The sequence below is a fragment of the Eimeria maxima genome, genomic scaffold (genome assembly GCF_000499605.1).
Source record: "Eimeria maxima Weybridge genomic scaffold, Emw_scaff885, whole genome shotgun sequence".
NCBI lineage: Eukaryota > Apicomplexa > Conoidasida > Eucoccidiorida > Eimeriidae > Eimeria > Eimeria maxima.
This window is the reverse complement of record NW_013566835.1, coordinates 3,796-14,882: the sequence shown is the minus strand read 5'-3', so window position 1 is coordinate 14,882 and position 11,087 is coordinate 3,796. Positions and strand designations below refer to the sequence as shown.

Genomic DNA, 11,087 nt, shown 5'->3' with positions numbered 1-11,087 from the left:
CCCTTCGTCTATCGCCGAGCATTCGTGCATATAAGCACATCTAGAGAAAAAAAGTCCTGGTCTGCCGAATGCCGCATATGATCAGCATGAAGAAGTGGCGAGACGCCTCGAGGCACTTGAACAAGTCGCAAGTTCTCTGACAGCTTTGCTGTATGAATTGGTTCAAGACTCGGAAGCTGACATGCAAACGGAAATCACTGGCAACAGCAGGAGAGCTGCTTCGCCGTCACAGTTTTTGCAAGAAGGAAGTTGTAAGGCAGCTCATTGCTTGCAGCACAAACCCTCCACGGTTGTGTACTCAACGCTCACCGGTGCAAGCAAACAGAACAGAACAAGCAGCGCGTATACGAATTCATTTAGAGGGTTCATGACTGTCTCGTTGCATCGGATTTCGTCTGGATGCATCTGCAGCAGCTCGACATGGAAACAGAAACAAAACGCAGCCAGAGCGGATTACACTGCACAAAGTGTTGGAGGCGCTGAACGTGCAGCTGCAGCAACCGCAGTGTCCAAAGTGTGTTTTGTTTCCTCTCAAAGTCGTTGTACCTCCCGACTCTTTTTCTCATTTGTTTCTTCGTCGGCCAAACAACTGAATCGCCACCAGCTACTCCTTACTGTCACGCTCTTGTTCTTTTGTAGAGATTTTCCTACTCAAGATGTCTACTTCGCCTTAATGCTGCTTTCGAAAGTGCAAGAAGCGTTGGGCCAGAACGACGTAGCCTGCACAACAGCTGAGGCAGCTGCACTCACAGCCACCACTGCATCCGACTTGCAAGAGGTCTTCTGTCTGCAGCCGGCTGTCTTAGTGAGTCTGTACACATCAACACAAACACGTGCAGCTACGGTTCCCCACACTTCCTGCTTATGCTGCATAAAATTGCCTTTAGACTTGGCGTCTGTTCCGATGTAACTCTTCAGCTTTCTGTTCCATGTATCCGCTGTGAAAAGAGTCCGCCACAGCATCGGCCGTAGTAGATGGCTACAGCTAACTCAAACTTTCTCTGCTTCCTGCATTTCCTGCAGAACGGGGTTAGGGCTTGGCAGCGGGTGGCGCGGCTTCTTTTGACCCAGAAGCATATGACTGCAGCAGCCAAGCTGACGACGCGTTTGTTGCAGCTGGCCTCGGGGCGGCAGCCTGCAGCCCTTGATAGAACGTTGAAGTTGAACGTCACATCTGAGGGGAGGGGCCAAGAGCGCGTGACTAAGGGCGAAGAATCTCCACCTTCCATTTCTTTGAAGAGCGACGAGCTGTCAAGCCTTCCGGTGCCTCCCAGCGGTGCTGGAACGGCTGCGAGTCTTCTGCCTGCAGCAGGAGCTATTTGTGCACCCCCAGCAGTTGTGGAGCTGCTAGTGCTGCTGGCGGATGTGCTGGTCGCAACAGGACAACCAACGAAAGCCCTCTGTCTTTGCAAATGGGCCCGCTACTACGCAAAGGAAGCTCATCTCGAAAGAGCGGCCGCTTTTTCAGATGCAAGTCTGCTGGCCTCGCAGATAGTGGCTGAATGTCCCGCCCTGCTGAAGGTCGCACAGACAGAAGACGTGGAAGTTATCGCCTGCTGGCGAACGGACCCTCTAGACGACGGAACCGCTAGCGGAGACTCAGAAGGGGATGCGGGCGTACTTTGGGGGCAGGTAGCCAGCTTGAGGAGAGATGCGCTGCTGCAACAACAAGCACAAGCGCAGCACAGCAACAGGAACAGCAACAGGAGCAGCAATAACGGCACCAGCAACAGTTTGACTTCAAAAGCAGACACTTCTCTTCGGAGGCATTGCGTTCGGGAAGGCATTTCACAAACAGACATTGCAGCAGCTGCAGATGGCCAGCAGGAGATAGCCAAACAAAAGCAACCGTCAATACAATATCAAGGGTTGACGGCGTGTGAGTTGTGGCAGTCTTCAGCGCTGCCGACTCTTTACCATTTGAATAAACCCGAGGAGCGTAGCGGAGATGCTTCTCCTGCAAAAGGAGAATATTTGAATTTATACGACCCGAAAAACCAAAGGAAAGCAGTGCTTCTCCTCGAACTTGCAGAAGCTGTTCAACATCAACCCGGGCAAACCGCTTCATATTTCAGTCTAGTGCAACTGGCAGGCGAACAACTGCAACGACTTGGGGAACCAAACCCGCCTCTCTGCGTTCGCGTGTGGCTTCACCAGCTGCATGCGTTCCGCCTGCAGCTCGAGTTGCAGCTGCAGCAGCACCAGCTTCTGCTGCAGCGCCAGCAGCAGGACCTGCTGGTGGGCCCTGCAGACCATCCCGTTGAAACTACAGACAGCAACGTTAAAGCAGAAGACCAAACACTCCGTCTGGATGTCATGCTGACTGGGCAGCTGCTGCGATACTTCAAGACAGTCGTACAGATCACCGCCTTCGTAGACACCTACTGCGGCTCAGACTTGTACTTGCATAGGGAACTGTTCTCCGAGGCACTGCTGCTGTCGGTGCTGATGCTGGCTGCTTCAAAGCAGCTTGCTGCACAAGCCACTTCGGGTGCTTCGGCGTTAGGTCGCTGCGACGACAGGGGAGACGAGCTGCTGAAGCGGGTGTCGTTCAGAGGCGCCCAGCTGTGCATGCTGGCCCTTTGTGCAGTCGAAAACCAGCGGCAGCGAACTGCATATCAAATGAACAACGCAGAACTTGAGACTACTCTGCAAAGCGTGCGCTGTCCAAAGCCTCTTGTTCGTCTCTTCGCATCCCTCTTCCATTCCTACAACTCCGAAAAGTGCAACAACGAAGTCTCTGTCGAAGGTAAATACAAGATGAAGAGTCGTCGGTACACCTGAATTCGAGCTGCAAGCACAGCTGAGGAGTGGACGCTGCTGCTGTTGCTTGTTTCTTGTGCAGAAAACTTCTCCTGCGGAGCCGCTCTGGACCTTCTACAAGAGATGACTCGGCGATGTGGATCGCGCATGGGGGTTCTGTCCCAAGATCGCCGCATAGTCAACTGCCTGCACTTTGTTCTTTTCAGCGTCCTGAACATGCAGGCGGGATTTGGATTGTCGCCTCTCTTGGCTGCAGACGCATTTGCGGGGTCATTAGGGTTTCTGGTGAAGCAGGCAGAAACGAGCAGTAGCTTTGGTGCGAACAGCAGGAAAGAGGCACAAAAGGAAGTCAATAAGGGCCAGCAGCAAGCGTATGATACAGCATCAGGAGCAGCAGTAGAACCTGCTGCTGCCTCTGCCGGCTATAGCGGGATATTGCTGGAGTGCTTGCGACCTCCACAGCTGCTGCAGGGTGCAGGCAGTAGCGGTCCCGTTGCCGTAGCAGCGCAGCTGCTGTGGCTGCCACCGGGTGCAGCAAACGAGGAGAGCCTGGAGCTGCTGCGTCGTGCGCTGTCCGCTGCGGCCCAAAGTGTTTTGGGGGGGTCCCAAGATGAAGGGCCCTCTGCGTTCAGCCGCGCCACCGTCACCAGCACGACAAGCCGCGGTCACTTCTCTCTCGCATTGAACACCACTAAACATGAATTCCGACAAACGGGAAAAGGACATCAGCAAACCACTTCGCGCGATCAAGCAGTCCTTGTTGCAATCTTCGCTGGGCACGAGGTGAGTAGGGAACGGGCTTCCTTTGAAGGGTTTTCGTCGTCGTTTGCACTGCTTGTATTTGTTGGAGACTTGCCTGGTTTGTTTCTTCTGCAGAGGAGTGTTCGTGATGCCTTAGGCATTCTCTGTACTCTTTGTCCTTGCAGTTTGTTTGGTTGTTTTGTTCTTTTGTTGTTTGTACTTGTGTTCGGTTTATACCCTCACTGGATATTTGTGCGCTCACCGTACTTTGTTTATTTGTTTAATACTCAAGACACATTTAAGCCCGGCTAAGCGTCATGCTTGCATTCAGAGATTGTTGCAACTCAGCTGCAAATCAATATGCCGTGTGGATTACTATTTGTCTGGTTGATCTATTTAGAGCTGGATGCATATCCGTTTCATATTATCCACAGGTCGCAGCGAGCAGTCCCACCGCCGAGACGTTGTCCCATACTCTGCCGAATCTTAATAATAATATACGTAACAATAATAGTTATAGTAATGATGGAGGGTTTGGGGTGGCGGTCTGCATGAAGACCTGCAGCAGGCAGAGGATCCAATCGCTTGCTGGTGCCTGCCACTGTGCTGCTGTTGAATGGCGGCGCACGTTGAAGGCACAGCAGTCTGCCGGAGGAAATAGTGGATATATTACTGCTGTCAAGACAGAAGATGAGTCCTTGGAAAGCCGCACTCTGGACATATTCGCCCGCGTATTCGTCCTCTTCAGCGAAGGCAAGAGGCTATGCGCAGATGCAGGAGATGTTGTAAATGCACTTGAAACGGACCTTGCTGATAACTCTCCAGCTGGCGATTTTACTGCAAGTAGAGCAGATAGAAATACCCAGCTGCAGCAGCAACAACAGGAACAGGAGTACAGCGGGAGCAAACAAGACGGAAAGCTGCCTGCCTCAGCGGCTTCAAGTGTAACTACAGATCGCATTCGCCTCCACGTAGCACCAGCTCGACATGGGGATCTACCCAAGGGCTCGCCCGTTGGAGCACTTCCAGCAGGACCAGAACATAGCGGCGCCTTCAACACTCCAGGAGCTTCTGGAACTGAGCACGGCAGCAAGTCCAGTGGAGTGCTGCTGAACAGACATCGCTCTCGCGCGCGGAAGAGTATTGCCGACTTCTTGGCAGAGACGTCAGGCATTCAAAAAACGAGTCTGGAGGCTGAACGCTCAGAAAGCTACTCAGCAGCTGCGCGACTGCTAACGGAACTGAAGAAAGAGGCGCGTGCCGCCGAGGAGAATCCCTATAGTAGTAATATTAACAGTAGCAGCAATAATGCGCATGCAAAACAAGGGAAGTCGGCTGGGGAGCGAAACCTGACGCCAGCGAAGGACAACAAACCACAACGCAACAACTTGCCTCAGGTGAGAAAGCGGTTTGGAGAATACTTGGGGCTTTTATTTCAGCTTTTTACCGCACAAGGCTTTCCCCTAGCGCGAGCAGGGGCAGGAGAGAAAAGGAAATGCGCCAGCCTAGAAAGGAAAGGGAAACATCACACAGAAACTCACAGACAAAAGGTGCTAAATGACAAAGAAGAAGTATCACAAAAAGGATACGGAAACCTTTGAGCAAAATCGAGAGCAGCTAGACAATGTAGGGAAAGTGTAACACATCCATCCTACATAGGCAGCTCGCAAACAAAAAAGTAACAAAACAACCTAAACAAGTGACAGTAGAAACAATATACCAAAAAGACGCAACAGGACAAAAGGACAGGAGAATGTAACAGCAGTAACAGAAACGCACAACGAGCCAACGGTGTACAATAAAAACAAAAGCACCAGAAACAAAACACCACAGAAGCATGAGCTTACAGCATAATCAGCTCTGCTCTCCGCATAACATTTCTCAGTTAGCTTATTGCTTGTTACTAGTGCATGCCTATTATTATCATGCATCAACAAAATATAATGTTTCTTATCCGTGCCGGCCTTGAGCGATTCTTCTGTTTTTCTTTCTATTTGTTCTAACCCCCTTCCTTCGCCGGTTTTGCTTCTCTGATTATTTGCTGCAGTTGACAGAGGATAGTTTGGCGCGTGACTCTGCATGTTCGGTTGCTGTAGCGCTAGAGTTTTTCAGCTCTCTTTTGGGGGCCAGTGCTGTCGCCTTTGACTGCACACTCGAACCCGCCTGCAGGTTTCTCTCACAGGCGTTGTCTAGACATCAGGCAGCCGTCCTCAACGAGGGGAACTCCTCGTAAACTCAAGTTGTAGCAAAGGGCACATCAGCAAGCACAGCAGCACGAACAACCAGCACTAGTACAAGAGCAAGAACTGGAACAGCAATAAGAACAAAGCAGAGGTTGTTTGCGGCAAAGGTGTTCTGCTGCAGTGAACGCTCTATCCAGAAGGCCGAAAGCCCTGAACTCTAAAACGAATAGGGCGTTTCCGCAATATCGTTTTGAACTGTAACGCATCAACACGAGGGATAGGACTACGCCGGCAACCATACCAGAGGGCAGCAAATGTTGTTTACCGGTTTCTAAAGGGGGAAAAAGAACCGCTGGAGTTGCTTATTTATTAAACAGGAAGTGGCACAACTCAAGATGCTGGCATTAAACACCGACCACATCAATAAGAGTAATGTGCACAGAGTAGCACTAATAATAGTCGAAAACGAGAAATATCCATTAGAGCACATCTACAAGAGGGGCGGCTGAAGGGGCAAGTCAGCAGACCCTTGTGCTTCCGTTCTGCCTTTCAGTTTTGTTTTCCACATGTTTTCACCATGGTTTGTTTTTCTTTTGTCTATTGAGGTGCATTTTAATGTAGAGTACGACGAAGACAAACATGTGACTCACAGTCGCGCTCCAGAGGAGGACGAGGGCAGTGGTGCACCCACAAAAAGCGAGAAGTGGAGCAATATGTTCTTCAGCAGAAGTCCATACAGCAATCAACTTTGTTCAGCAGAGTATCTAAGTTTTAAGCGGTCCTAAGCCCTAGTAGACACTATAGAGGGGCGGCCAGTTGTAGTGCTACACTTGTCGCTAATTTTTCTGCAAACGAGCACTAACCATGATGACGGCCTTCATGTGTGTGTTGGAGAAAACGCATGCTTGCGCTGCCTGCACGTGAGGCTGTCGAAACCTCCACGGGTCGCATGCAGGCATGCACGACGGTGACTTGTCATTTTCAAGAGAAAAGGCGGAGACAAAAGTACGATAAACCCGTTAGAAACCTCCTTATGAATTATTTCATCAAGCAGAAGGGCCAAACATGACACGCCTTGGGAAAATATCCCAACAAAGTTGCAAAGTTAAGCAGCTTCAGACGGAATCAGTACACCGCACATACACATCTCCACTTTCACCAACTACGTAACACCAGAGTTCACCAGGCAACTTTTTCAGTCAAAATAATATTTTTTCCTCTAGAATCTTTTATGCTGATTTGAGGAAATGTCCTGTGCTTGCTCTTGGGACACGGCGGCCGGTCACCCAGCGCACACGCGTGACCGCCGGTGGGAAACTTTTTACTTGTTTTTGAGACTTCTGAAGCCTTTTTTAAAGTAGTCATTACACATATGCATTCAATTTCTTGAAGAGCTTCTATAATGTGTTGAAAGGCAAAAACGCAGAATATTTCTCCCAACATTCACACCAACGACTCCGGTCACACCTAGCGGTGCGCCAGAGTATGTAAGGCCTAGATCAGTGTACACACGTAGATCCACTTTTCCCCATTACTCAACTTTAAATACCATTTAAGAACTCTGCTATAAATTGAGGAAAACCGATAAAAAGCATTTTTTGGTAGATGCAATTGCTACGATGGAAGGGAATGTGCTCGGGACTGTGGGGCCCCGGCCGATGCATGCATTATTCTTTTTTTTTTTGTTCGAAGCACTTCTATTCCTTGAATATCAAATGGAAATAATGAAATTAATAACGTTTTTTCACTGAAATATGCAGATGTTGGTCTTGGCATAGCCTTTTGCTTATTATCTGTACTCCGCGGACAACCCAATTGCGTCCACAGAGAATTGATTCAGTCAAAATTAGGTAATTTTTACTGTTGTACTCTTCCAATTGGCTGTGTTCTTCCGCATTATTATTTTATGCATTTATGCATGACGGGTATAGCACTTTCTAAATAATTATCTGCCCATTTACTGCAGTGCACACGAGGAGCAAGGGACGACGACAGGAGGAGAATTGCCGCGGTTTTGCTGTCGATTTCAGCAACAACTGCTTCCTTAGCGTTTTATACTTAGATCAACTCGGAGAATACCTGCTGTATACGATGCGTGGGAGTCCTATTTATTCCCGTCCTTTTCCCTTGTAAAGAAGAATTGGCAAGTATACGAGAAACAGCCCACGGGGGATTAGCGGGGGAGGTCGAAGCATTCACAAAGTAACTTGAACCTGATGAGCGCCTTCTCCGGATTTTGCGTGCCTGAAGTTGAGGGCTGTGGACCCATAAGGGGGCCCCGAAGCGGTCAGTTGCAGAATTTGCCCGCAATTCAATGTACGGCGTGCCTCGATTTATCAAATAAGAAAGAAGGCAGCTCGCTTGAAGCGTCCAGCGAGCCACCATGTCTGCAGCACGTCGTCAGAAGCCCCACTTTATCTACTGACGTGTGTTGCATTGATGCCAACAGCACAATTTACGTGGTGGATGCGCAGCAGCTGAGGTGTACGTCAACCATAGACAGTGCCCACAATGCGCCTGTCACGAGTTCGTCATTTCTACACCGCGATAGTCATGTTTTGGTGACAAGTTCGCAAGATGGGGCGGTTAAATTTTGGGATTTAAGGGCCCCTCATCATTGCAACAAGAATCAGCAAGAGGGGAAACAAACTGTTGCTGATGCATCAGTGCAGGTTGCACCGCTTGGGAGCCGCGAGGCGGACATGTGGGCTCTGGCAGTCCGGGGAGACGATTTAGCATTTGCAGTTTCGTTTAAAAACAACATAAAGGGGTTCGATTTGCGCGCTGTCTGCAGCCAGGGTAATAACACGTCTCCGGCTGCTGCTCCTGCTGCTGGTAATGGGCAGCAGCAGAAGAAGGCATCGAGGCAGAAACGCACCAAACGGCTCTTGTGGGATATTCAGGTTCATGGGGACTCGGTGACAGCGCTGCAGTTCCACCCATTGTATCAGCAGCTGTTGTTTTCCGGGGGCGAGGATTCTTTGGTTTGCCTTTCCGACACCTCGGCAGCAGCAACAGCAGCGGCGGCAGCAGCAGGTGGCAATACAGAGGAAGCCGCGGATGCTTCTCTTGTTTATTGCTTTTCACAAGAAAGAGCTGTTAAAGGTTTGTCTCTCGTTGGTCCTGACGCTGCTTGTATCTGCCTCCGCAGCTCGATGGAAGACGTCGGGCTGTGGCAGCTGGAGGGTTTACAACGCTTCCGCAGCAGCAGAAGTGATGCAGCAGCAAGTGCAAGCAGCAGCAGTCCACAAGGAAACACTACTGAGGTGTACGGACAACGTAGAGCAGAATGGCTTGAAATCCGTAGTCACCCAGATATCAGAGAAGGGGAAAGCTGCGGTTATGTCGTTGACACCTTCTATGACGAAGTCGTTGGCAGACTCTTTGTCCTCGCAGGTAAAACCAGCAAACACAATACGACAAACAATGCAAAAAGAAGGGGAAAAAGGAGAACAAGAGCATGCGAACAGTTATCGTTGCATATTTTTTGTATAGTTTCTCTCTTGTTGCATGCTGCGTCGTGCTTCCTGTTTGCGTCTTGTCTTCAGTTTGTTTCCTGTTTTGCGTTTGCCGGTTGTCTGTTATTTATTTTTTGCATTCGTGTTGTTTGTTGCGTGTTGCCGCTGTTGCACTTTCTTTGGTTTGTTCTGTATTCTGGGCCCCTACCAAACCCTTTCGATGGTGATGCAGGTTCGGTGTCTGGACAGCTGCTGCTGCTGCACGCGAACTTAGACGGCGTTACTCCCGCGGCAGTATTTCGCAGTCACACTTCATCTTCGTCTGGTGCCGTCCCCCCCTCTGGTCCGCTTGGCCACAGCGGTGTTGTTCGGTAAGCGAAGCCAGCAGCAGCATGCATAGCATGCATCGTTGCTTCCTACGATTCTAGCAGTGCATGCATACACGTGGTAGTGCATGCTTTTTTTGCTCTTAACAGACAGCACATAGAACAACCGAGGCCAGCCACGTTGTCCTATTTGACGGAACTGTGACATGTTTTACTTTTGCTCTCTTTGTATGTTCTTTCAGAGGAGCAGTCGTCACCCCAGGCAGCGAAAACAACGGCTTTGGCATAATCACATGCGGAGAGGACGGCCGCGTCTGCTCTTGGTCCCAGGTAAGACCCAGGGTTTATGGCCTACGGTTTAGGGCCGACCGTCAGGTGGTTGTGCGTTTATCTGTGTGCTTGTGTTTGTGTATGTATATGTGCTTGTAAATCCGTATGTGTGTGATGTGTGTCGGCCGCGGGGTAACTTCTTTGTCCTGCCGTCTTGTGCTATGGGTGCTGCAGTGCGGCGTTGCCACGGGCAGCGGCAACAACAGCAGCGGTTGCAGCAAAAATCGCCAAGCGCAGCCTTATTGACCGCCATATTCTGTAGCATATCTGCTGACCAGCACAAAGTGTGCACATCAACTCGCACTGTCACACAGCAGCAACAGGAGCAAGTGCAGCAGCAGCAGGTGCAGCAACAGAGTGCTGCGGTTGAGAAATGCAGCCATCACCAAAACCGTGCACGTTTACTTGTAAACAAACCGTTTAAATACTTTCGGGAGGGGAACATAAGTAATAATTATGTACAATTACAAGAAATAAGTAGTGTTGTGTTCGGAAAAAAACGGAATAGTAATGCTTAAATGCAAGAAATAGAGAGTTGCTTGTGCTGACACAAAAACGAGTTCCCCTTAGCCCAAGCACTCCTACTGAGACAGTAATAGCACAAATAAAGAAGCCAACAACAGAAATAGCAGCAACAAAACAATAAACCGCCTGTTCATGCACCAAGTCCAAGGAGTTGCTGCTCCTTTACCTTGTGTCATGTTCCGCCTCGTGCTGCAGCCGACACGTCGGCAACAAACAGTGGCGCAGGGTGTGCATTATGCAACACGTTGGAGGTTTCTGTATGATGGGTCTCATTGCTTCGTGGTCCCTCGCTGGGTGTACGTACATGTCGCGAGGAGGGCGACGCTGGGAAGCCGTAGAAAAGAAGGAAGATGTGGGCGAAGCGGCTGCGCAGCATGCAGAGCCACTCAGAGGTCTCGAGGCAGCAAAAGGAAACCGAAGTCGAAGAATTCAAACGACGGGGGCTGCTGCAGCACCAGCAGCAGTTGCTGCAGCATCTAAACGCTTCCGCAACCAATGCACAACTGGGGGCAACAGCAGCCGTGCGAGGTTTACTGCCACTGCTGCTGCTGCTGCTGGGGATGTGGCCGCTGTTGCGGGAATCGCCTGCTCCATTACTGACGTCTGCTGCTGCAGCGGCTGCTGCCGCTGCCCTGTAAAGTAACCCAGAAAACAAACCGTAGCGTCTTCTGTCGGTTGCTTGCTGAAGACAGAAGGAACCGCTCTCCCCCTCCCTTCCTTGGGGGCCCCTGTGGGCGCCTTCTTGAGGACCCTTATGAGGG

The 11,087-nt window shown here is 50.3% G+C and overlaps 2 protein-coding genes across 2 annotated transcripts; both read left to right on the top strand.

Moving 5' to 3' along the window:
* Positions 1–673: 673 nt before the first annotated feature.
* Positions 674–5,737, top strand: EMWEY_00045080 (WD domain, G-beta repeat-containing protein, putative; the record flags this gene model as incomplete). Its single annotated transcript, XM_013482978.1, has 5 exons — positions 674–805; positions 1,024–2,749; positions 2,846–3,546; positions 3,939–4,901; positions 5,552–5,737. 5 exons carry the CDS (start codon positions 674–676, stop codon positions 5,735–5,737), a joined length of 3,708 nt encoding a protein of 1,235 aa, XP_013338432.1.
* A 2,166-nt stretch (positions 5,738–7,903) lies between these two features.
* On the top strand, positions 7,904–10,047 carry EMWEY_00045070 (hypothetical protein; the record flags this gene model as incomplete). Its single annotated transcript, XM_013482977.1, has 4 exons — positions 7,904–9,083; positions 9,420–9,516; positions 9,714–9,801; positions 9,976–10,047. The coding sequence occupies 4 exons, from the start codon at positions 7,904–7,906 to the stop codon at positions 10,045–10,047; spliced, it is 1,437 nt and encodes a 478-aa protein (XP_013338431.1).
* Positions 10,048–11,087: the final 1,040 nt, after the last annotated feature.